This window comes from Podarcis raffonei, chromosome 15 (genome assembly GCF_027172205.1).
Source record: "Podarcis raffonei isolate rPodRaf1 chromosome 15, rPodRaf1.pri, whole genome shotgun sequence".
In the NCBI taxonomy this organism is placed as follows: Eukaryota; Metazoa; Chordata; class Lepidosauria; order Squamata; family Lacertidae; genus Podarcis; species Podarcis raffonei.
The window spans coordinates 4,391,480-4,418,371 of NC_070616.1; the positions used below are offsets into that span (position 1 = coordinate 4,391,480).

General features: G+C 47.0%; 1 protein-coding gene across 2 annotated transcripts; it reads left to right on the forward strand.

Annotated features, from left to right (window-relative positions):
- On the forward strand, nucleotides 1-26,033 carry DHX40 (DEAH-box helicase 40). Of its 2 annotated transcripts, XM_053366898.1 has the most exons (18): nucleotides 1-106; nucleotides 869-1,070; nucleotides 1,376-1,521; nucleotides 2,048-2,167; nucleotides 3,259-3,489; nucleotides 5,857-5,923; nucleotides 7,849-7,980; nucleotides 8,212-8,311; nucleotides 9,385-9,471; nucleotides 11,127-11,309; nucleotides 11,448-11,528; nucleotides 12,984-13,141; nucleotides 15,404-15,518; nucleotides 16,870-16,978; nucleotides 18,972-19,066; nucleotides 20,448-20,517; nucleotides 23,068-23,296; nucleotides 24,964-26,033. In XM_053366898.1, exons 2-18 carry the CDS (start codon nucleotides 887-889, stop codon nucleotides 25,098-25,100), a joined length of 2,244 nt encoding a protein of 747 aa, XP_053222873.1. In that variant the 5' UTR covers nucleotides 1-106; nucleotides 869-886; the 3' UTR covers nucleotides 25,101-26,033. The 2 variants fall into 2 exon arrangements, with proteins under 2 accessions (XP_053222873.1, XP_053222874.1); XM_053366899.1 differs by lacking the exon at nucleotides 2,048-2,167.
- Nucleotides 26,034-26,892: the final 859 nt, after the last annotated feature.

Sequence of the window (26,892 nt, forward strand, 5' to 3'; positions counted from 1 at the left end):
CGTCATAGGCGCGCGCCGCTTCCCTGCTGCTTTTGAGTTGGGAGAGGAAAAACAAGGGGGAAAGAGTCGCCTCCGGCCGGGCCACGTGGTTTTCTACCTGCAGAAGGTGTGTGTGCTCAGGGAGGGAGAAGGTGGGGGGGTCCTGTTTCTCCCCCCTTCAATGGTATGGGAAGGGTTTTTTTGCTAAATGCAGAACACTGGAGATGTTCTATATTTAGGAGCCACCTTTTGTGATTTAAAACTGTTGTCAATATTGTGTAATCCGCCCTGGGACCTTAGGATGAAGGGCGGGTTATTGCAATTATTAAAAGTCCCAGGTTCAATATCTGACTTTTTTTAAAAAAAACCCAGATCAGGTCGGACGTGGCTGGGACAGACTTTCTCGAGCTGAGACTCTTAAGGCAACCGCTGCCAGTCAGAGCAGGCGTGAGGAAGCTGCGGTGCTCCAGATGTTGCTGGACTCCAGCTCCCATCAGCCTCAGCCAGCATGGTCAGTGGCCGAGGGGAAAAGGAACTGTAGCCCAGTAAGACCTGGAGGGTTGTCAGTTCCTCATTGCTTCTGGTGAACTATTTGTATCAGGCCACTTGCTGTTAGAGGTTGTGTGTAGGGCTGCCTCCCTTTTTTCTTTTTTACTGAGCTGATTCTGAGCTTGTTGACAAACACATCTAACAGATGCTACTTCCCCACTCAGCATGCTTGAGCTTTGTGGAGGAAAGGTGGGATATAAATGTAATAAACAACAAACAAACAAACAGCTCTCAGTACTCCTGTGCTTCAGTGGGACTTACTCCCAAATAAGTCTGTTTAGAATTGTGGCCTTCTGGAGTTGCATCATTGATCATGGCGTGTTTGTATCTCTCTCTTTAGCCCTGCTGTGTTGTACAGATGAAGCGAAAATCCAAATTGCACCAAGGAGAAAGGAGAGATGATCTGGGCTTTGCCTCTCTGCCAATCTGCAGATACCGGAAGAAATTAGTTGAGGCCGTTCGAGATAACTCATTTATTGTAGTGACAGGCGAAACAGGCAGTGGTAAAACCACCCAGCTTCCAAAATACTTATTTGAAGAAGGTAACCATATATTTTTCTATATGGTAAAAGCAGTGACTATATTTATTTTCCTTTATTGCATTTTAGAATACGAATCCCATTAGCCCCAGGCAGGATAGCTGTGCCTCCTGGAACCAATGGGAGTTATAGAGCAAAATATATGGATTACACATGTCTCTCTGTCCAGAGGGGTCTGTGTCCTTTATCCTGACAATTCCACATAAAATAATGAATTGCTGCTTTTTCTTTTTTTAAGGTTTGTTAGTCCAGTCAGTCTCTTTCCTCTTCCTGTGCAACTTCACAAGTCCTTCTGCTCCCTTTTGTAGGTTTCGCCAAGCACGGGGTGATTGGCGTGACACAACCGCGGCGAGTGGCTGCCACGTCTGTGGCTCAGAGGGTGGCGGAGGAGATGGACTGCCCTTTAGGGAGCATCGTGGGGTATCAGGTTCGCTTTGATGAATGTGTCTCGGAGGTACGAGTCGGAATCAGTCTTATCAAACTTTATCTCATATCCCCTGCCCCCTCTGAGTCAAAGGGGGAAGGAGCTCAAGGCAGAGCGATCAGGAAGCTGTTGTGAAGCTGTTGCAGCATCTGTCCTCTCCTTCAGATTCTGAGCTCCAAGTGTGTCCTTCCGCACCCTGTCTTGTCCTTGGAGGGCTCCCTGTGTCTGGCTCTTCTTCAAGCCTCCTGCGTCTTCCACCCCCCCTCCCCCATTTTCTCCCTCTTCTGATCTTTCTTCTGTGTCCCACCACTACTCCTTTGGGTCTGAGTCTTCTTCCTCTGTGGTTTTGCTAGGGGGTCCCTTAGCTGGAGCCTTCCAACACGCTTTGGCATCCAGCCAGGCCCTGACAACCATGTACATTTGTTGCTCCGCCCACTTTTGCCTCTGGCCCCGCCCTCCACTGGCATGCGGTGCCCCCAGAAGCGATGCGGCCCTTGGGTTGAGAAAGGTTCTCCACATGTGCTCTAACCAAATGCCTGATCTTGAAACCGCACAGGATACTTCCATCCGATACATGACAGACGGCTGCTTCTTGCGGCAGATACTGGCAGATCCACACCTCACCAAATACAGCATCGTCATTCTTGACGAAGCTCACGAGCGGAGTCTGAGCACGGTGGGTAACTAAGCCAGAATGGGCTTATAAAGAGATGCTTGCTTGGTCGCCTTGAAATCGCCTTCAGGAGAGTAGGCAGGGGAAGCAAGTGTACAGTTTGGGACACTGTGTACAGTTCTGGATGCTTCACCTCCAAAAAAAGGACATTGTAGAGTTGGGAAAGGGCCAGAAAATGGCACCCAAAATGATCCAAGGGAGAGAGTAACTCCCTTAGGGAGAAAGGTGAAAGCATTTGGGGCTTTTTAGATTGGGGAAAAGGCCAGCATGATAGGCGTTTGAAAAATATGCATGGAGAGTGTGGATAGAGAAAAGTTTTTCTCCCTAACAGTACTACTACTAGTAGTAGTAGTAGTAGTAGTAGCAGTAGTAGTAGTAATAATTTATTATTTATACCCTGCACATCTGGCTGGGCTTCCCCAGCCACTCTGGGCGGCTTCCAACAAAATATTAAAATACAGTAATGCATCAAACATTCAAAGCTTCCCTAAACAGGGCTGCCTTCCGATGTCTTCTAAAAGTCTGGTAGTTGTTGTTCTCTTTGACATCTGGTGGGAGGGTGTTCCACAGGGCAGGTGCCACCACCGAGAAGGCCCTCTGCCTGGTTCCCTGTAGAACTCGTGGACATCCAATGCAGATGAAAGATTCAGGATAGAGGAAAATAAATTGCTTCTTCACGTAAACTATGGAACTCGCTTACCTAGGAGATGGTGATGTCCACCAACTTGGATGGTTTTAAAAGATGACTGGACAAATTCACGGAGGCAAAAGCTACCGTGGCTACTAGCCACAATAGCTATGTTCTGCCTTTACGGCTGGAGTCAGCAATGCTTCCAGATGCCACTTACTGGAGCCCACAGGAGGGCAGAGAGTGCTGTTGTGCTCGAATCATTCTTGAGGGTTCCCTGTGGGCAACTGGTTGGCCACTGTGAGAACAGGATGCTGGACTAATTGGGCCATTGGCCTGATGCAGCAGGCTGTGGGTTTTTGTTGTGTGTGTGTCTGGGTGGAAGGCTTGTAAGAGGGAAGACCCTCTTATTTCACCCCTGGGAATTTAATGATGACTCGATGCTTGGCTCCCCTCCCGCTTCCAGGATATCCTGTTTGGCCTGCTGAAGCAAATGTTTCAAGGGAAGAAGCCGCCGGAGAGAAAAAGGCCCTTGAAAGTGGTGGTGATGTCGGCCACTCTGGACACAGACAAGTTCTCCGAATTCTTCAATCACTGCCCGGTGGTGGACATTCCTGGAAGGAACTATCCGGTGGAGGAGAGGTTCTGTGGTCTTGTAGGCCCAAGGGATGCTGACGGCTCTGCGTATGTTACAGAGGTAACGTATTTTTCGCTTTATAGGACGCACCTGACCATAGGACGCACCTTGTTTTAGAGGGGGAGAACAAGAAAAAAAATTCTCCCCCTCTCTGCTCAGCCCCCCTTCAACGAAGCAGCAGGAGAAATGGAGCCCCTTCCATTTCTCCTCCCGCTTGGCTGAAGGGGCGATGCAGTTCTCCCTCTCTGCTGAAGCCAGGAGAGTCTTGCTCTCCTGGCTTCAGCAAAAGGAACCCGAAGCCTTTGGAGCGCAGCGCGAGGTCCCGCTGCGCTCCAAAGGCTTCAGGCAGCTATCCCTGAAGCCTGGCGAGCGAGAGGGGTTGGTGCGCACTGACCCCTCTCGCTCTCCAGGCTTCAGCAAAAGCAACGCTGAGCGCGGAGGGAGCGCTTCCTCTGCCCTTCGGAGGCTTCGCGTTGCTATCGCTGAAGCCAAGGAGCCTGCATTCGCTCCATAGGACGAACACACATTTCCCCTTAATTTTTGGAGGGGGGAAAGTTCGTCCTATAGAGCGAAAAACACGGTACTTGCTGGTAGCATTGGGAAGGGCTGTGGCTTAGCGGTAAGCAACGCCTGCCTCGCTTGCAGAAAGGTCCCAAGTTCAACCCCAGCATCTCCAGGTAGGGGCTGGGAACGTCCTGCTGTCTGAAAGCCTGGAGGGCCGCTGCCAGGCAGTGTAGACAACCTTGAGCAAAATGGAGCAGTTTTCTGAACTGGTACGGCTGTTTTCTGCGTTCAGTTCTGGTAAGGAAAGCACCTTTCCAATGCCTTAACAACCTCTGGCTGCTCCCACCTTGCCTGTTAATCTTTTCTGGAAGTGGATTAAAATCACATCTAATCATCATTTTCTTCATTATGGGCCTCTGGACTGCCAGCCAAGGTGGCGTCGAGAAAGGTCGTTCTTGGCTGAGCTCCGCAGGCTCTTTTAATGGTTTAACTGGGGTTTGTTTGTTTTTCTTTCTGTGTGATAGTGGTGGTGTTGGTTCAGCCACTATCTAATTTATCAGGGGGCAAGGCCCTTTTTAGTGTTGTTTTATTCTCTGGGGACCCAAGAATTGTAAATCAGTTTCAAAGGGAGCTCAACAGCCTTTCTCAGTGTTTACCTATACAGGTTTTAATCTGTATTATAAGGATTTTTAAAACCTTTTTTTTTAACCTTTTAAACTTTTCAGTGTTTTACCACTGCATTATGGTCCTCCACGTGGTCGCCAAGGAAAATGGCTAGACCTACAAAGGCTTATTGCCATCTCCTGCCCTGACTTGGTATATCTAAAACACTATGATACCACTTTAAGGAGTCATGGCTTCTCCTAAAGGATTCTGGGAGCTGTAGTTTGCTAAGGGTGCTGGGAGTTGTTAGGAAGCTCTTTATGCCCCTCACAGAGCCACAATTCCCAGAGTTCTCTGTGAAGAGGGATTGGTTGGTGAACCACCCTGGGAACTTAATAAATAATGATAATAAATAAAATTGTAGCTCTATGCGGGGAATAGGGGTTTCCTAACAACTTTCAGCACCCTTAACAAATTACAGCTCCCAAAATTATTTGGGGAAAGCTATGACGCTTGGGACGTGGGTGGTGCTGCGGGTTAAACCACTGAGCCTTGGGCTTGCCAATCAGAAGGTTGGTGGTTCGAATCCCTGCGACGGGGTGAGCTCCCGTTGCTCCTGCCAACCTAGCAGTTCGAAAGCACGTTAAAGTGGAAGTAGATAAATAGGTACCGCTCCGGTGGGAAGGTAAACGGCGTTTCCGTGCGCTGCTCTGGTTCACCAGAAGCTGCTTAGTCATGCTGGCCACATGACCCGGAAGCTGTACGCTGGCTCCCTCGGCCAGTAAAGCGAGATGAGCGCCGCAACCCCAGAGTCGTCTGCGACTGGACCTAACAATCAGGGGTCCCTTTACCTTGACCTTTTTAAAGTGATACTATAGAGCTGTAGATGTGTGAATGTGGCTTTGGTGAATGCAGGATGCATCCCAGGACTTTTGAAGTGTCGTTGAATGCATTATTTCTCCTTCTCTTCTAAGTTATAATGGGGTCTGGCTGAAAAATAGAATTTGGGGGTGGAGCTATGCAGATCAAGGGGTGGAGCTTATATAGCTAGGAACAGGTTTTGAATTCTCAGCAGCTCCTGTTGGGTCTGTGGGCTACCCCAGGCTGCTGGAGAGCATTTCTGAGCCTGTGAAGGAAGTGTGGGTTGCCCACAGCCTGAACCCTCAGGTGGCAAAGTGTAGCTTTCCCCACATTGGTTTTTACAGCAGAGGAAGTCCATGAATACATGTGTGTGTGAAGGGAAACGGCTTCCAACGCTTTGCATGAAAAGGGGGATCTATTTTCAGCCAGTCCTAATCTTATTAATGTTGCTTGTTTCAGACTGTAAAAGTCACCTTGGATATCCACTTGAGCGGCTCAGCCGGAGACATCCTGGTTTTTCTAACAGGTGAGCATTTCCCATGCAGAATAACCACTTTTGATGGTGAAATTACGATATTAATAAAAACGCACCTGGGTGCTAGCAGGCTCTCTCGTCAGACGATGAGTGCGTTGGATTCTCTTGAGTGACCTGGGTTTTGCACTGTGCAGCAGAGTATTATAATTTTATTATTTATATTATTGCGTTGTAGCCGACTAATTTTTTCTCGGAGTAGACTCATGGAAGCAGATTTTCCTCCATTAGTCGATTGATTTCAATGGGTCTCCTCTTGAGATTGATTAGTGTGGAATACAGCTCATTATTTATTAACATGCACAGCTAAATGCAAATAAAGACTAAAAATAAGCAGCTTGCAACATGCAAAAAAAACCCCAAACAAACCCCATTACACAGGCATTCATATATAAACATCCATATTTAAAATACACAATAAAATTATCCTGTAAAAAACAGTGCAGCAATTAAAACAGGTGACTCCAGGTTAGGAGATCAAGGGGAGTGTCTGCTTAAACAAGTGCATCTTCAGAAGCTGGTGGGGTGTCAATGCATATGGAGCCCCTTGCGTTTCAGCAGTGAGTGTAAATAATAATAATAATAATAATAATAATAATAATAATAATAATAATTTATTTATACCCCACCCATCTGGCTGGGTTTCCCCAGCCACTCTGGGCAGCTCCCAATCAAATATTAAAAACACAATACAGAATTAAACATTAAAAACTTCACTACACAGGGCTGCCTTCAGATGTCTTTTAAAAGTTGGATACAGTGGTAGCTCGGGTTACAGACGCTTCAGGTTACAGACTCTGTTAACCCAGAAATAGTACCTATGGTTAAGAACTTTGCTTCAGGATGAGAACAGAAATCGTGCTCTGGTGGTGCGGCGGCAGCGGGAGGCCCCATTAGCTAAAGTGGTGCTTCAGGTTAAGAACAGTTTCCGGTTAAGAACAGACCTCTGGAATGAATTACCGTATTTTTCGCTCTATAACACGCACCCAACCATAACACGCACATAGTTTTTAGAGGAGGAAAACAAGAAAAAAAATATTCTAAACGAAACAGTGGATGTATGATTTTTGTGGTTCATACTGTGGCCACAGACATGTGATCTGACAGTGAGTTTGGGGTAGCCCAATGCAAAAATCCTGAGGATCCATGTGGATCCATGCTTTGTAACCACGTTTTTGCACCACTGCAGCCCCAGGCAACAGTGGGTGCGTGATTTTTTTGGTGCAAGCTGTAGCCATGGACATGCTATGTGATCTGATGGTGAATTTGGGGTGACCCAGTGCAAAAATCCTGAGGATCCATGTGGATCCGTGCTTTGTAACCACGTTTTAAGTGGGGAGGGAAGGAAAAGCACTCAAGGGACAAGGAACACGCGTGGGGTGTGTGGAGAAGGATGCTGCTAATAATGCAGAAGAGGGGTATAAGAGGAGAAGGCTCCTCTCCTCTCCCGCTTTGCTCCTTTAAAGCAAGCAGGCTCTCTGTCCCTCTCTCCTCCCCACTCAGCGGCTCTTCTCCCGCTTTGCTGTTTCATAGCAAGCCATGGAGGAGGGAAGGAAGGGGAACCATGGATCCTCTGCTCACGACTGCAGCAGATCCCCCCCGCGACCCGTAGGCATTCCCTCCATAACACGCACAGACATTTCCCCTTACTTTCTAGGAGGAAAAAAGTGAGTGTTATGGTGCAAAAAAATACGGTAAGTACTTAACCTGAGGTACCACTGTAGTTGCTTATTTCCTTGGCATCTGATAGGGCGTTCTACAGGGTGGGCACCACTACCGAGATGGCCCTCTGCCTGGTTCCCTGTAGCTCCAAATGCAGAGCAGAATCTGGCCAAAGCTAGACAATTTTTAAAAAAATTTAGAGCCTTCCCTCTGTCCCCCTCAAAAGACTTCCTTGTTTCTTTTTATTTTGTTTTCAGGCCAGTCCGAGATTGAGAAAACCTGCAAGTTGCTTTTCCAAAAGGCAGAGTCTATTGATTACCAATTCGATGTAAGGGATCGCTCTGTTGAAGGCTTGCTCATATTGCCATTATATGGCTCCATGCCAACAGGTGAGTCTGAGTTCTGCTTTGTGAGAACCTCAACTTTCATTACAAACCGGCCAGTGAACCAACCAAGTTGCTAGTCCTTAGGACTCGGAGCTGTCCAGGCAGTGCCTTGCTGAAACTCAGGTTGACTGGGCAAAAAGGCACAGCCTCATTTCTCCTCCCCATGATCCCATTTGAAGAACTAATGTCAGACGTCTGTTTCAAGGTCTCTACAACTCTTCCCCCCCCCCCCAGATCAACAAAGGAGAATATTCCTCCCTCCTCCTCCAGGAATCCGAAAGTGTGTGGTGGCCACAAATATTGCCGCAACTTCTCTGACAATTGATGGAATCAGGTTAGCTGTTCGGGGTATTTTTTGACCAGGAGAATGAGGCAGAGGCCTGAGAACAGAGCGGTGGGTGACTTGGATATGTATGGCAGGCCAAAATGAATACCGCCCCCTTTTGAGCTCACATGATTCTTCCTTCACCATTTTATTCACATAACAAGCCTGTGGGGTAGGTTATGCTGAGAGACCATGACTGGCCCAAGTTCTCTCAGTGAACATCATGGCTAAGTGAGGATTCAGACCTCTAGCCCAGCACTCTTAACAACTGTACCACACTGCCTGTTGCATTTTATGAAAGCATGGGTTATAAATTTAAAGGTAAAGGTAAAGGGACCCCTGACCATTAGGTCCAGTTGTGACCGACTCTGGGGTTGCGGCGCTCATCTCGTTTGGCTGAGGGAGCCGGTGTACAGCTTCCGGGTCATGTGGCCAGCATGACTAAGCCACTTCTGGCAAACCAGAGCAGTGCACAGAAACGCCGTTTACCTTCCCGCCAGAGCGGTACCTATTTATCTACTTGCACTTTGACGTGCTTTCAAACTGCTAGGTTGGCAGGTGCAGGGACCGAGCAACGGGAGCTCACCCTGTCGCGGGGATTCAAACCGCTGACCTTTTGATTGGCAAGTCCTAGGCTCAGTGGTTTAACCCACAGCGCCACCCGCGTCCCTGGTTATAAATTTGCAAGTAAATAAATAAAGAGTTCCCAGGGAAGAGGGATTGTTTGCTAAACCACTCTGGGATGGAGTCTCCTAACAACTCTTGGCACCCTCAACAAACTACAGCTCCCAGGATTCTTTGGGGGAAGAAGCCATGGCAGTTTAAAGTGGCAGGATACTGCTTTAGATGTATATGGTACAGATAGGTCACTATTGCACAGAATTAAGAGTCGCTTCTGTTTCTCTGCTCGCCTCTGACTCCACCCACTAGTGACATGTGGCTCCACCCCCAAAAGCGTGCCCATGAGGGAATGCGGGCTTCAGGCTGCAAAAGGTGCCCCACTGCTGGTTTAGGGGGTTGATGTGAAATTAGGCTTGCTGTGATGGTTGAATGCATGGATCACATTTGAGCTTCTCTCTAAGGTACGTGGTGGACAGCGGGTTTGTGAAGCAGTTAAACCACAACCCGAGAGTGGGCTTGGACACGCTGGAGGTTGTCCCCATTTCCAAGTAAGTTTGAGTTACTGTGGGGTTTGTTTCTCACCATTTTAGAGGAAACAGCCTTTCTTATGGAACCTGTAATTTCTCCACAGGCTGCTGCAGCTAATTTATTTGTTATAATTCTGCTCTTCAGCCAAAAGGAAGGCTCCCAGAGCCATCTTTTTAAAGATCGCCCCTGCCAGCAGGCTTACAATCTAAAAAGGCACGACACAAAAGGAAAATGGGCTGGGAGGGGGGAGGAAATAAGCAAATTCAGGTTCAGGTTTTTGGTTGGTAGTAACTATTATTATTATTATTACAAATATTATTATATATTTGTGTCTGTTATATATTTTGGAAAGTTGTGGGTCTGCTAAATATGCATTTAGACACACCTCTTAAGGTACCATGATCAAAATTTTCATGCGGCGGTAAAACTGCTGGGACGGTTGCAAAGCTAAGCAGGGGGCACGTGGTTTCAAACTGGATGGGAACCTCTTGAAACTGTGCTGATCTTAACCCCTGATTTTACAACTGCCTTGATTTTTTAAAATGAGTTTTTTAGTCTTCTCGAGCAATGCTGGATACGTTGCTGCTAGTTACTAATTTAACATCACACATATAACTATGTTCATTTGACCTGCATTCCATTTTATCCTGGCTTTGTAGAATTTCGGAAGGGATCTCAGAGGTCATGCAATCCAACCCTCTGGTCAGTGGCAGGAATCTTGCAACTGCTGAGCCCCGTCAGACACCTGCCCACCCTTTGCTTAAAACCCTTGGCCAAGGAGGGGACCCTTTTGTTTTACACCAGGGGTCAGCAAACTTTTTCAGCAGGGGGCCGGTCCACTGTCCCTCAGACCTTGTGGGGAGCCGGACTATATTTTTTGGGAGGAAATAAACGAATTCCTATGCCCCACAAATAACCCAGAGATGCATTTTAAATAAAAGCAGAGATGCATTTTAAATAAAAGCACACATTCTACTCATGTAAAAACATGCTAATTCCTGGACCGTCCGCGGGCCGGATTTAGAAGGCAATCCAGCCCCCAGGCCTTAGTTTGCCTACCCATGTTTTACACAGAAAGGGAACCCTGTTGTTTTCTCTCTTTCCAAATTCTGTTCTTTGAAGTAGTGTGGGGCTGTGCATTAAAGGTAAAGGGACCCCAACCATTAGGTCCAGTCGTGGCCGACTCTGGGGTTGCGGCGCTCATCTCGCTTTATTGGCCGAGGGAGCCGGTGTACAGCTTCTGGGTCATGTGGCCAGCATGACTAAGCTGCTTCTGGCAAACCAGAGCAGCGCACGGAAACGCCATTTACCTTCCCGCCGGAGCGGTACCTATTTATCTACTTGCACTTTGACATGCTTTTGAACTGCTAGGTTGGCAGGAGCAGGGACCGAACAACAGGAGCTGACCCCGTCACGGGGATTCGAACCGCCGACCTTCTGATCAGCAAGTCCTAGGCTCAGTGGTTTAACCCACAGCGCCACCCGTGTCCCTCGGCTGTGCGTTAACTGTAGTCAAAACAATAATTTTCTGTTGCTGCCAAGCGGCCCCCTCTGCTGAGCTTAACACTTTAGAGGGCCTGTGGGGAAGGACGCGGCCTTTCACATATTTGAAGCCTAAGTTATTTAGTTAGCCGCCAATGTATTGATAATCGTTAGTTAATGATCCTCTTTTCAGGAGCGAAGCATTGCAGCGAGCTGGCCGAGCTGGACGGACATCTTCTGGGAGGTGCTACCGGGTATACAGCAAGGAATTCTGGGAGCAGTGTATGCCTGACCACATGGTTCCAGAGATCAGGCGAACCAGCTTGACGTCTGTCATCCTGACCTTGAAGTGCCTTGCTATCCACGATGTCATCAGGTGCCCATCCTGCCCAACGAGCTGAACGGGGGGTCACGGGGGTGGGGAAGGGAAGAGGGTTGGCAATCTTCTTGTTTCACTTCTTTTTAAGGAATCCCACAACCTTTGGTGACTCGATTCCCCCCATTTTCTGTTTAGGTTTCCTTATTTGGATCGCCCGGAAGAGAGACGTATTCTGGAAGCTCTCAAGGAGCTTTATCAATGCGGCGCTATTGACCGGTAAGTTTAAGCACCTGTGTACACACTGTACATTTATTTTCCCTGTCATTTTCTTAAATCATGTTTACCTCCCATGCACCTTAAAGGTAAAGGTACCCCTGACCATACGGTCCAGTCGTGACCGACTCTGGGGTTGCGTGCTCATCTCGCTCAAGAGGCCGAGAGCCGGCGCTTGTCCGCAGACAGCTTCCAGGTCACGTGGCCAGCGTGACTAAGCCACTACTGTTGAAGCAGAGCAGCGCATGGGTATGCCGTTTACCTTCCCGCCGGAGAGCGGTCCCTATTTTACTTGCACTTTTGAGGTGCTTTCGAACTGCTAGGTAGGCAGGAGCTGGGACCGAACAACGGGAGCTCACCCCGTCGCGGGGATTCGAACCGCCGACCATCCGATCGGCAAGTCCTAGGCACAGTGGTTTAGCCCACAGCGCCACCCGCGTCCCTTACAAATCAGTAAAAACAAGAGATTGCCGGTTTTCACTCTCCATTGACACATGGAACTTTTTACTGGAACATCTCATATTATAGCCATCAGCTGATATTTTCTTCTTCTTTTTGAAAAAAACTACTAAGCTCTTATTCCCTGTGTGGCTTGAAATTAAAAATCAATAAAAATATTTATCTGTTGGGAGCCACCCAGAGTGGCTTTATGCCCCAGCCAGATGGGTGGGGTATAAATAATAAATTATTATTATTATTATTGAAACAACAGCAGCAGATTAAAGCAGAGCATATTTTGTAGAGGGGCCACCTGGATGGTGCAATAGCACCTGTGAAGTCTTCCTCTGCCACCCAGGAAGCCTCTGGGCACCCCACCCTGCTCAGGTGTCCCTTTAGTTGTGGGGTGTTGAGTGGGGTTACTTTTCTCTCTCTCTTGAATAGTTCATAGAGCTGAAGGAGGAAGTTGGGAGAGTGACTCTCATTCCCACTTCCCCTTTCAGCTCCAATGCACTTTTCACAGCTTGGTTTCATTTTGCTGAATCTGACTGTTACCCAGATCTCTCGATGAAGTGAATTGTCTGTGTGTTGGGATGAAGGTGGGCTGATCTGGGTGAGAAATGACCAGAGGGAGTGGTGCACTTGCTCAAAAATACAAATGTGCTCTCAGGCCTAAAAAGGTAGGAGGCCCCGATATCTGTGTCTGCTTCCAGACTTAAAAGTTCTTTCTGCTACTAATTTCTTCTGCTCCCAAGAATATGGTGGGAGGAGGTTGCAACTCAGTAGTAGAGTAAATAAATAAAATTACGATTGGGGCAGAAGTGGGCGGAGCCTTGACTTCTCTGATGTCATTTTGCTACTTTATGCAGTGGGTCACGTGACGGCTCTGATGTCACTTTGTGGAATGGGATCACATGCTTAGGGCTTAATGTTTGGCTAACGGAAGGATAACCAGATTTCCAGATTAACCCTCATTCCTTTTTCCCCGCCACCCATCTTCTCTCTCTTCCCAAAATTTAGGAGAGGCTACGTGACCAAACTGGGGGAGTTCATGGTGCGGTTCCCTCTGCCTCCGAACCTGACTTGTGCTGTCATAAAGGCTGCCTCTCTAGGCTGCGAAGACTTGATGCTTCCAATCGCAGCCATGCTGTCAGTGGAAAAAGTGTTCATTCGACCAGGTAGGACGGGAGAAAGGGTGGCCGCTGTTGGCAGCTGTGGAGCCAGAGAACACACATTTCCTCCTCTGAAGACTGTCCTTTTAGGGTAGGATCATTCCTTGCGAAGGCCTTAGCCGAGGTTGTTGTGCTCTGGATCGTGATGATAATAATAAGCTTGTGCATCTAGGTAACCCACATCATTTTGCATCAAGAAAACGTGACTTCTATCTAGCCTTGCAAATTAATTTTTTTTATTTTTTTTTTATAATAAATGTTTATTAGGATTTTACAAAACATAGAAATCAATCAATCAATCACATAAATCAAAACAGAAATCAGAAAACAGAAAATACACACTTAATTAAAAAAAAAGAAAAAAGAAAAATCCACTTTTAAGTTTCAAGGTTCTATATCCCTCTTTCATGACCTCCTCACATCTCCCTTTTTTGTGTTCCTCTTTATTCCGTCAAATTCAGCAAATTCTAACCCTCTTTCAAAACTCATTTATAATTATATATTTCCATTTATTATGTCTCTAATTTCCCTTGCAAATTAAATTTTTTTAAAAGCCACCTGCCTAATAGCGAACTTGTGTGTTGGGTGCCAACAGCAGTTGAGAACAAGAGGGTTTCTCAAGAGACCATATAGCACCAGTCCTGAAAGACCTACATTGGACCCCAGTATGTTTCAGAACACAATTCAAAGTGTTGATGCTAAGCTCTGAAGCCCTAAACGACCTCGGCCCAGTATACCTGAAGGAGCGTCTCCACCCCTGTCACTCAGCCCGGACACTGAGGTCCAGCTCTGAGGGCCTTCTGGTGGTTCCCTCACTGCGAGAAGTGAAGCTATAGGGAACCAGGCGGAGGGCCTTCTCGGTGGTGGCGCTTGCCCTGTGGAATGCCCTCCCAGCAGATGTCAAGGAAATAAACAACTATCTGACTTTTAGAAGACACCTGAAGGCAGCCCTGTTTAGGGAAGCTTTTTAATATTTGATGTTTGATTGCTTTATTATTATTCTTATTATTAATTATCATCATCATCATTAATATTCTGCTGGGAGCCGCCCGGAGTGGCTGGAGAAACCCAGCCAGATGGCTGGGGTATGAAGAAATAATAATTAATTAATTAACTAACTAACTAATAATAGTGTGCTGAGGGAAATTCTTGGGATTATGGAAGTGCAAAAGGCTTTTATTAAAACAAAAGACAAGGAGCCCCCCCCCAAAATCCTAGCCCAATCTGAGCATCTTTAGTAGGCATGGAATGTTAAGTATCAGATGGAGAAAGAAAACAGAAAAGGGGTGTGTCTGTGAGAGTGGAAGGTCCTACTTGAGTCAACAACACCTGATAGCTCAAGGTGGCATCCGTGTTTCCCTCCTTATTTAGTCCCCACAACAACCATGCGAGGTAGGTTAGACTGAGAAACCCTGAGGGAAATAGCTGTTTTCTGTGCTATGACAGAGGCCTGTAACGGCTGTGGAAATGAAAAAAACAGGCAAAGGGCTGGGCTGGGGAGTGATGCTTGAATAGGAATGATTGTTGTCAGAGGACAAAGGTCCTTTGATGGTCCTTCCCACATTCGCTGGTGGTGCCGGGTAATCTCTGTAACACATTAACTTTGGGTTTCTTTGGCTCAGCAGTCAAAAGCAGTGCATGCTAGGGGTGCCTTTGAAAGGGAGTTGCTGCGGATGGGGGGCTACTTAATCATTTATCTGTGCCCACTTTAAAAAACCAAACTTGAAAACCTGCCCTGTGCCTCCACAGCTAGCCCCTTTCCCTAGCCACAAGCTGGGCTGTAGCAACTGAACAGTGACTGGGAAATCACTCTGCCTATGCCCAGAGGCACAGTTTTCCCCACTGCTAATTCACGTGACAGGTTCTGCTAAGCTTTTGTCTTGGACCTTTTTTGGATGAATAATAATAATAATAATAAACACTTCCTGGGTTACTCAACCATTGTTTCCTGTTGCACCTGACCCAGGAAATGATGATAGAAGCCCGCAAGCACCCAAAAAGCATTAGATTGCACTTGAAAATTTGGAATAAAAGGAATTGATGCCCAACTTCATCCAACTTCTCAAGTTCTCAAAGCTTTATTGGCATACAAGATTACAATAAGGTTCTGTACAATGAAATCACACAGCAAAATCTGCATCTATCACTCGTATAACACTCAGGAATCCTCACTGTGTGCTGCAGAAACCTGGCTACTATCTCCATCTTATTCCCATCCTGGATAAACATAAGAAAGACTACCTTACATTCGTCAGTGTATTTCCTTAGGTGACCCTGAGGCTCAGAAAGAAGCTGAGCTCCGACACCAAGAGCTGTCTTTGCAAGCGGGAGGAAGCAACGACTTTGCGACTCTCCTGAATGTCTTTGAACAGTGCAAAGCAAGGTACCCAGTGTTATAAACAAAAAATTGCCCTTTTCCCTTATGGGGTACCCAAGAGCCCGTATAGAGTCCTTACATAGGTTCCCTATTGGGAGGAGAGAATAACAGAGGCCAACCAGAGAATATTGAGAAGCAAAGCAGCTAGTAAGCTTGATCTTTATTGATCTGTTGCAACAGGGTGCTCCCCCACATGCAGGAGAGGAAGAGGACCCAGAAAAATGGCGTGCAAGGCCTTATAAGGACTTCTGAAATTGCCACCCTGTAGATCAAGACCACCCCCAGAAACATCATGCATACATCACAGAAGGGGTGTAACCTAAGACCACCCCTCAGATACATCACACCTACATCACAGAGAAGGCGGTCTAAAACAGAAATTTGAATGTTGTTTTTCTCCTGTCCTTGTTCATCTCCTGTCTGGCAGGTTACTTGATTGGATTGCCTGGGGAGCTTGGCCAGTCTTTTGTAGTGATAAATACTTAGTTCCTGGGCCAGGTCACAGGCTCACACCCTATTCAAACACAGACATACACTTAAGACAGCATTTGTGAGGAAAGAGACAATGGGGAGGTTTCCCACTTTGACCTTGCAGAGAAAACATTTGCTCAGTTTAGGAATCAAAATGGCTTCAGGTTGGTCTTCCTGTGCTGATCTATGTATGTGCTTGGTTGGTACGCTTATGAACATTACCATATATCCAAGACCTCAAAATTCCTATCACACCAGCCAACAAGGGGTTGGCTGCAAAACGGGCAGAATGTCAGATCGGTAGGAAGCAGGGATGTTTAGCCCGGTTTCCAGGTCACCACTTCCAAGGTGCTGCCTTCCCTGGTTGTCAGACTACAATTCCCATCAGCCCCTGTCGGTGCGACTATTGAGTCCATCAATATCTGGAATAATTTTCCTCTTGTGCTTCAGTGCCAGAATAGCGGATGGACAGAGGGTTGTAAGTAGGGTTGAGTTCAAGGTTTTTGGGGGTAGATATTAGGGGTGTGGGGCCTTTGCCCAACTTGAGGGCCACATTCCCTTCTGGGCAACATTGCAGGGGCCAGATGTCAGCAGTGGACAGGGCCAGAAGGAAAAGAGGGTGAAGGAAGACATGTTAATTTCCTCGCACATGTTGCTACATCTTCTGTCCAGGAAAACATCCTGGCACCTGGTAGGGAAGAGACTGCCAGTCAGTGTAGACAGTACTGAGCTAGATAAACTTTGTATAAGGTGGCTTCCTTTCTTATTAAACCAGCCTTTAACTGAGAACCTTGAGGACTGGAATCTTGCTTTGCAGAAAGCAGCCCCCCATGTTCCGTTTAAAACAACAGCTTTTGTTGATCTCGCTTATTTCCCTCTGGCTTAGCAAGTCCCCGTCTGCTTGGTGCCGGGATAACTGGGTCCACTGGAGAGCACTGAAGATGGCGTTCAGTGTGGAAGGGCAGCTCTGGGAGATCACCAGCAAGCTGAAGCAGGTGGGTCTACCTTGGGCGGTGGGGGTCTTGGGACGGGGGTGGGGGACGCAGTGTCACGCAGGGGTCCTTGGGAGGTTTCCGCAAGGAGCTGCGCATAGTTAGAGCTGTGGAAGTCACTCCCAAAATAGGCAGCGATGGCCCCCAACTTGGATGGCTTTAAGAGGGTTAGACAAATTCATGGAGGCTCTCAGCGGCCGCTGTCAGGATTCCTGCTTGCAGATTTCCCCTTGGCACAGTGAGAAGAGTGCGTTGGACCAGATGGGCATTTGTTCTGATCCTGCACGACTCTTACGCTTCTTAAAGCTGTAATAAACAAAAATCTGCCCTTATTCCCTTATGGGGGACACAAGGTTCTCCATCGGTCGGAGATAAGAACAGAGGCCAACCAGAGAACACTGAGAAGCGAAGCAGCTGGTAAGCCTGATCTATATTGAACTGTTGCAATAGGGTGCCCCCTTCGCATGCAGAAGAAGGAGGAGGACCCTGATCCAAGGTGTGCCTGCCCTTATATAGACATTTTAAATTGCCCGCCCTGGAGTCCAAGATCACCCCCAGACACATCATACCTACATCACACAAAGGGCGGTCTACAACAGAAATCTGAGTGTGTTGTTTACCTTGTGTCTGGCAGGGTACCTGTTAATGCTTACTTGATTGGATACCCTGGGGAGCCTGGCCAGTCTTTTGTAATGATAAATACTTAGTTCCTGAGCCAGGTCACAGGCTCACCCTATTCATACACAGACATACCCTTAAGACAGGATTTGTGAAGGAAAAGACAATGGGGAGGCTTTTCCATTTTCCTTGACCTCGCAGAGAAATCATTTGGTCAGTTTGGGAGTCAAAATGGTTTCAGGGCTGCTTTCCTGTGCTGCCTCAGACATGTGGTTTATATATTTATGTACGTGTTTGCTTGGTACATTTATGAACGTTTATTATATATATATATATAAGACCTTAAATTTTTTATTTCAAAGCTCATGCTTGGCACCCTTCCCTGACATAATAAACTCCTGATTGCCTTTGGTTTTGCCTGCTGAAACAGTCATTCCAAAACACAAATTTACTGTTTCACACACCAGAGATTTCAGAGCTGTCGTTTAGGTTCCCCGCTCCGGACTTTCAAGAGCTGCTAATGCAAGCCTCATTAAACTTAGACCTTTTTAAAATTTTACTATCTCTTGTACTCTTTACTTACTGTCAAAATTGGCCCGTGGAGGGCGGACTGAGGAATCTGGCTGGCACCAGTTTGCAGTTACCTGGTTTGGGTATACCAAGCCCTGCACAGCTTGAGGTCAGGATACAGGCAAGATTGTCTCGTCCCCTTATATGCCCAGTCGATGACTGCGCTCCGCAGGTGAGGGTCTCCTGAAAATACCATCCCATCAGGAGATTCACTCTGCACAAAATATGAAGCAGGCCTTTGGTGTTCTTTTAGAGTTTCCTCCCCTTTAAATATTAGACAGACGCCATCTCTGTTGTCTTTTTGGTGCCAGCTGAAGACTTTCCTCTTCCAACACGGCTTTTAAGCAGAGATCTTTCCCAGTCTGCATGTGCCTTGGAATTGTTTCGGGGATGTTTTAAAGATGGCTTAGCTTTCTTGTGGGTTTGCCACCTGGGATGCCTTTGGGTGGAAGGGGGAGATATAAACTTCATAAATAAATAAAAAGAAATAATAGAGGATTGACCTGGATCAAGCGTAGCAAACATGGCACCCTTCAGCTGCTGATGGACTACAGCTCCCATGATCCCTGGCGGTTGGCCAGGCTGGCTGGGCCTGATGGGAGTTGGAGAACTCCATGTTCGCTCACCATGAAGTAGAAAGACCTTCCATTGGATTGAGTAAGGCAGTTCTTGGTTCTCTCTCTCTCTCTCTCTCTCTCTCTCTCTCTCTAGGTTTCCTTTTAACAAAAAAATGTATTTTATCTATGGATTCTCTCTCTCTCTCTCTCTCTCTCTCTCTCTCTCTCTCTCTCTCTCTCGCTGTCTTTAGCTGCCAGACTTTCCAAGAGAGCATTTTGACGGCTCCAGGAATGAAATCCTGAGAAGATGTCTCTGCGCAGGTTATTTTGCCAATATTGCCAGGAGGTAAGGAGTTCAGCAATCAATCTCATTACGGTCAATTACCAATATCCAGAAATAGATTATGTACAACTGCAGAAAATAATAGCAAGCAGAACTATAGCCATAATATTACCAATAACTGTATAGTACTGTAGGATGCCAGACATGGAAAACGAGATTTTAAGTTTGCTGAAATTAGTCCCTGTTGAAATTTGCACGCAGCTGCGCAATGTTTCACTCCCCCTGGGTACGTTCTTATCTGAAAGGAGCAAAAAAGTAGAAAATGCACACGATCATCCTGGGAATTTTGGTAAAAGAGGGTTTCAGTAAAAATCTTACCTGTGTCATGATAAAAAGAACGACACACAAGGACATGAGTTACCATTTCTACCTCTCTAGATTCACAAGGACATTTACATTAATGGGGACAAGGAGTGGCGCTGTGGTCTAAACCACTGAGCCTCTTGGGCTTGCCGATCAGAAGGTTGGCATTTTGAATCTGTGCGATGAGGTGAGCTCCTGTTGCTTTGTCCCAGCTCCTGAAGTTCGAAAGCATACCAGCGTGAGTAGATAAATAGGTGTCACTGCGGCAGAAAGGTAAACGGCATTTCTGTGTGCTCTGGCACTCGTCACAGTGTTCCGTGCGCCAGAAGCGGTTTCGTCATGCTGGCCACACAACTCATAAAAGCTATCTGTCAGCGGAGATGAGCGCTGCACCCCATAGTTGAATTTGACTGGACTTTAACCATCTAGGGGTCCTTTACTTTTACCTTTACCTTATGTTGATGACGGGGAAGTTCTTGTGGAACCTCCCCTCCAGAACTGCTGATGGAAGAACATTTAAACATACCAGAGTAAAGGCTTTGTGATGTTTTAGAGTGGAGACTGTGTAAAGGGAGTTAACTGGTTTATAGGGCTTCAGTGCTCTGTCAATAAGCATGTTATTGGAGGTTAAGACTATAAGCTCATAGAATTGTAGAAATGTAGAGTTGGAAGGGACCCTGAGGATAATCCAATCCACCCCCTAGAAAGCAAGAATATGCCGCTGTCCCATACGGGGATCGAACTGGCAACCTTGACATTATCAGCACCACGCTCTAACCAGCTGAGCATTGCAGTGGGTTGGACTAGATGATCCTCAGGGTCCCTTCATTTTGTAGTGTAAATAAAACAGATAGGACAATTATAACAACAGATGGAAAATTAAAAGAGGGGAAAACAGAGCTACATAAATCATGTAGAATGAGTACAGTTGCGCAGGGGTTAAAATGACAAAAGTCCCAAGACTATCGGCGTTATCGGATTGTCAAATAGTCAAGGAAACGTGATTGTCCCTTTCAGTGGGTGGTGCAGGCTGGTTTTTGGAAAGTCTGCGTCAACCTCTTCTTGCGTTTTTTGCCCTTAGATCCATAGGCAAGTCGTTCTGTACCATGGACGGCCACGGGAGCACCGTCTACATTCACCCTTCGTCCGCCGTAAGATCCCCCCTTCTGTTAATAATTGCTGGGGAGTGGGGGGATGGAATGGTTGAACCTTTCTTTAGATAAAGAAGAAAGCCCAGCCAAGCAGATTCTCTGCATTCCTGGCTTTATTTGATGGTATAGGTAAATAGTCTTTTTAAGAGAAAGGTCCCAGGTTCAGTCCCCAATTGCATCCCTGGGCAGGGCTGGGAATGTTTTCCTGCCTGAAACCCCCGGAGAGCCATTGCCAGTCAAGGGAGACAATACTGAGCCGGGTGGACCAGTGGTTTGACTTGGCAAGAGGCAACTTACATCTTATAACCTGTATTTTAAATTGTTTTTTCCCCTTTTTCTTTTCCCCTATTATGTTTTTACTGTAATTTTACTGTTGTTAGCTGCCCTCAGCCTGGCTCTGGCCGGGGAGGGCGGGGTATAAATAAAATTTATTACAGTGGTACCTCGGGTTAAGTACTTAATTCATCCCGGAGGTCCGTACTTAACCTGAAACTGTTCTTAACCTGAAGCACCACTTTAGCTAATGTGGCCTCCTGCTGCTGCCGCTGCACGATTTCTGTTCTCATCCTGAAGCAAAGTTCTTAACCTGAAGCACTATTTCTGGGTTAGCGGAGTCTGTAACCTGAAGCGTATGTAACCTGAAGCGTATGTAACCCGAGGTACCACTGGATTATTATTATTATTATTTAACTTTTCACTGAGTCAGACCTGACCGCCAGCAAACTCTCCAGGGCTTCAGACAAGGGGTCTCTTGCCTACCTAGCTTGGAGGCACCAGGGATTGAACCTGGGACCTTCTGCAGACAAAGCAGGTGTTCTTCCACTGAGCTATGGCAGTGTTGTTCATCATGCAGGCAGGGGTCCTGTGGCCAGACACACAGGCGTCCTGCCCTTAAGGCAGGAAGTCGGGAAGCTGCCAGTGCAGTACATGCTTAACTCTGCAGTTTTTACCGGGATGTACCTTTCTTTAAAGAGCGACGCGGGTGGCGCTGTGGGTTAAACCACAGAGCCTAGGACTTGCCGATCAGAAGGTCGGCGGTTCGAATCCCCACGACTGGGTGAGCTCCCATTCCTCGGTCCCTGCTCCTGCCTACTTAGCAGTTAGAAAGCACGTCAAAGTGCAAGTAGATAAATAGGTACCGCTCCAGCGGGAAGGTAAACGGTGTTTCTGTGCGCTGCTCTGGTTCGCCAGAAGCGGCTTAGTCATGCTGGCCACATGACCCGGAAGCTGTACGCCGGCTCCCTCGGTCTATAGAGCGAGATGAGCGCCGCAACCCCAGAGTCGGCCACGATTGGACCTAACGGTCAGGGGTCCCTTTACCTTTACCTTTCTTTAAGAACATGAGATGTGCCTGCAGGATCAGGCCAGTGGCCTATCTGTGCCAGCATCCTGTTCTCACAGCGGCCAACCAGATGCCTTTGCGAAGGCCACAGGCAGGATCTGAGCAAAAGAGCAACTCTAACCCTCCTGCGCTTTCTAGCAGCTGGCATTCAGAAACATTACCAACTCCAGTCATGAAGGCAGAGCCGAGCCATTGTGGGTAGTAGTCATTGATAGCCTTGTCTTTGATGAATTTGTACAATCCTCTTCTAAAGCCATCCAAATCGGTGCTACCCCTGCCCTCCGGCAGGAGCCAATTCCATTGCTTTAGTTATATAATACAGTGTTACCTCGGGTTAAGTACTTAATTCGTTCCGGAGGTCCGTACCGGAGGTCCGTTCTTAACCTGAAACTGTTCTTAACCTGAAGCACCACTTTAGCTAATGGGCCCTCCTGCTGTCGCTGCGCGATTTCTGTTCTCACCCTGAAGCAAAGTTCTTAACCTGAGGTAATATTTCTGGGTTAGCGGAGTCAGTAACCTGAAGCGTCTGTAACCTGAAGCGTACCATTGTACTGTAGTAGTAGTAGTAGTAATAATAATAATAATAATAATAATAATAATAATAATATATTTATATCCTGCCCATATGGCTGGGTTTCCCCAGCCACTCTGGGCGACTCCCAACAAAATATTAAAATACAGTATTCCATCAAACATTAAAAGCTTCCCTAAACAGGGCCGCCTTCAGATGTCTTCCAAAAGTCTGGTAGTAGTTGTTCTCTTTGACATCTGACGGGAAGGCGTTCCACAGGGCGGGTGCCACTACCAAGAAGGCCCTCTGCCTGTTCCCTGTAACTTGGCTTCTTGCCAGAAGGCCCTCGGCGCTGGACCTCAGTGTCCAGGTAGAACGATGGGGGTGGAGACGCTCCTTCAGGTATGTGAAGAACTGCTTCCTTTTGCCTTCCTGAAACTTCAGATGGCCCTGTTTGGGTTCTGTTATTTTGAGAGGGGGAGAAAGGCTACCCCCAGAACTTGCTGCATTCCAGCTCCCATCAGCCCCAGCCAGCTGTGTCAGGGATCAGGAATGATGGACAATGTAGCTCAGGAATAACTGGAGGCAGAGCATAGCCATCATAGCTAGTGGCCATCGATAGCTGTCTCCTTCCTGAAAGGAAGCTCCTCTTTTACGAAGCATTTCTGATAACTTGTAAAGCACACGTCTCCCACAGCTCCGTGATCAGGAAGCCCAGCTGGAATGGATCCTCTTCCATGATGTCCTCGTGACCTCCAAGGTTTACGTCAGGATGGTGTGTCCGGTCCGCTACGAGTGGGTTCAGGACCTGCTGCCCCGGCTGCACAAGATCGACGCTTATGAGCTGAGCAGCATGGCCCGGGAGGAGGTGACGGAGGAGGAAATGGCCAAATGGAGGAACAAGGAGGACCTTGAGAAGCAGAATGGTAAGCTCAGACAAGACCTCCTCTGTGGTGGCCCCAGGTGGTGGAGTGGAATGGCATCCTCTCCAAAGTTGCATCTGGTGCAATCGGTATCAGAGTACCTGGCTTGCAAGCAGAAGGCATGAGGTGGGGCCAGGGAGAGGCCTCTGATTGAAACTGCAGAGAGCAACTGCTAGTCAGTGTAGACATTAATGAGCTGGATGGACCAGGGTCTGACTCGGTATAAGTTCGCTTCTTGTTTTCCTGTGCCTTTCAATGATTGGTTATCTCCTCCTTGGACTACTGCAATGCGCTCTATGTGGGGCTACCTTTGAAGGTGACTCGGAAACTGCAATTAATCCAGAATGCGGCAGCTAGACTGGTGACTGGGAGTGGCCGCCGGGACCACATAACACCGGTCCTGAGAGATCTGCATTGGCTCCCAGTACGTTTCCGAGCACAATTAAAAGTGTTGGTGCTGACCTTTAAAGCCCTAAACGGCCTCGGTCCTGTATACCTGAAGGAGCGTCTCCACCCTCATTGTTCAGCCTGGACACTGAGGTCCAGCACAGAGGGCCTTCTGGCAGTTTCCTCATTGAGGTTATTGGGAACCAGACAAAGGGCCTTCTCAGTAGTGGCGCCCACCCTTTGGAACACCCTCCCTTCAGATGTAAAGGAAATAAGCAGCTATCCTATCTTTAAAAGACATCTGAAGGCAGGCCTGTTTAGGGAAGTTTTTAATATTTAATGCTGTATTGTTTTTAACACTCAATTGGGAGCCACCCAGAGTGGCTGGGGAAACTCAGCCAGATGGGAGGGGTATAAATAAATTATTATTATTATTATTATTATTATTATTATTATTATTATTATTATGGTTACAATGCACCCCTTTAGCCTGACGTTTGGCTGAGTGGCTATTCTCCCTCCCGTTGCAATGATGTTGTGTGCTGATGTTAATCTTATTGACTACTTCATGTATTTATTAGATAAACACCCCTTCCTTCCAAAGGAGCCCAGGGCTGGCATTTTGGATTTTGAAACCAGACTGGATAAACAATCTTTCATCTGTGCCTGTAGTTTGTTGCATGGTTCACGGTAAACAAAGCTGGAGAGAAAGTTGTCCCCAGGCAGAAATAACCAATCACCCCTTTTAGTTGGTAGTTTTATTTTATGATTTTAATTTGGGAAAGGCTGAAGTGCATGGGCAGAGCATCTCCCAAAAGGGAATGTGCCTCTTGGGCTGAGAAATGTTCTCTATCCCTGTTAGTTCTGCCTTGGCCTTATGATTATCAGCTTGTAGTAACAGAGAGGCGTTCCCCCCCCCCCACCGGTGTTGTGAAACACCCTCCCTGCTGGAATATGAGTGGCCCTATCATTATTGGCATTCCACCGGATCCTCAAAACACACCTGTTTAAGTGAGCTGGTGATTTTGTTGTTTTCATTTTTACTTTTTTTAACATATACAGTGAAAAGAATCATTTTTTTAATTCAGGATGTTTTAATGTTATTGTGCAGTTTAATTATGGATTGATTTTATAGTGGTAAACAGCACAAAAGCCATATTGGCACATAATCAGTATATAAATTTATAAATGATAGTAGTAGCAGCAATAATAATAATAATAATAGAAACCCTGCATTTTGCAATATTGATTTCTAGTGTGTGGTTTCCCCCTTTCTCTTTTAGAAAAAGTGACAGACAAGTCTGCAAAGAACATGGAGAAGAGGAATGATAACCAATCCATAAGTGATGCCCGGGCACGGTTCTTAGAAAGGAAGCAGCAGAGAATGCAGGAATTAAATACCTCTTCCAAGGAAACTTGAACCGGCAGCACTCCTCCATCCCTGCCACCCACAATGTACACTTGTTTTACCTGAATTTACACAGCTAGAGCTGGGGGAATGGAGATTGTGGGAAGGAAGGACCCAGGGGAGCCCAAGCTGTCACCTGATACCTCGGGTGGGTGGAGCTACATCACTGTGTATATAAGGACCAGCTGCAAAGGGACAGCTCTAGTTAGAGAGTCCCAGTGGGTTTCCTTGGAGGCTGAGAGGATGCCATGTCTGCTCGTAGCTCAGAAATACTTGCAAACGCCTGCAAGCGTGCTGTGGTGGTTGCCGTGTCATGGGCGAGACCCCTCTGAAGGTGTTGAGGCCAAATCAGTTATCTTTTAAGGAGGCAACTACATTACAAGCTACACTTCAAACAAGCCCCCGACTTCTCTTGTCTCTCCTACACCACACACAAACCTTCCTCTCTCATACAGAGACTCTCACACTTCCCTCTCTCATATGCCCTCCTCCTCTTTGTCTCTTTTGCAAGGACTTTTCCCCTGCAAAAGCTGCTTTACAGTTTTCCATGTCAAAATGGATCAAACTGTTGGCGTTGTTTTGCGATCAGAAGAGAAAGCCACTTGACAAAACCCTGGCGGGGAGCCACCTTTTAAAAACGAGTGCATTAAAAATATTTATGGTTCTTACCTATGCTGCTTCCAAGCACTGTTCATCTATTGGTATTTGGCTTGGAAAGTGGCCTATGACATTGCAACCTTTTCCTAAAAACGCACACTCACATTGGGTGAACTGTTCAAGCAAGAAGTTATAAAGCTTTTATTAAGCCTTTTAAAGAATATATTCATTGCGATATTGTATATACTGGTGTATGTATGTATTCTTGGTTGTAAAATATCCACCCCTTTTGTTGAGTAAGAAATGTTTTTTGTACCTTTGTTATAAAGCTCTGACAGCTTAAATTGAGCTTTTTGAGTGTATGTGTGTGTGCAATGAATCTTCAGAGTGGATATCAATCTTGGATGGATCTGCTATTCCTCTTTTTGGAGATGAGACCTTCAATATGAGTTAAAGATACTGGTCTCCATTGTCTTCAATTTTTCTGCAGGATTACCTATAGCAAGGGTGTGTGTTTGTGCGACCCACCATTGTGGTTAGTCTGTGCCATTCCTTTGTGTGGCCTTTTTAAGAACATAAGGAGAGGCTCTGCTGGATGAGCCCAGCATCCTTGGGGAAATGATGGGCTGTATTCCTTGCTGCACAATCTTCCGAGGGCCAGATGCCATGGTTCTGCAGGGCCAGAAGCAAAAGTGGGTGGAGCAACAAATGCAAACTTTTGTACAATAGCAGGCCAGTTTCTTCAATCCTCCAGGCAAGGAAGAGCCATTGTCACAGTTCAGAAACATTCTAGCCAGGCAAGAACACTCAAGGAGGATGAAAAGCAGGGACTGGCCAGGAATGTGGCTTGGGGAGTCTCCCAAAGGCCAGAGAGATGTGGAGGACCACATTTGGCCCCCAGGCCCAAGGTTCTTCATCCCTGCTGCTCTATACTATATACTATGCACTAGGACGCGGGTGGTGCTGTGGTCTAAACCACTGAGCCTAGGACTTGCCGATCAGAAGGTCAGCGGTTCGAATCCCCGCGACGGGGTGAGTTCCCATTGCTCGGTCCCTGCTCCTGCCAACCTAGCAGTTCGAAAGCACGTCAAAGTGCAAGTAGATAAATAGGTACTGCTCCGGTTGGAAGGTAAATGGTGTTTCTGTGTGCTGTTCTGGTTCGTCAGAAGCGGCTTAGTCATGCTGGCCACATGACCCGAAAGCTGTA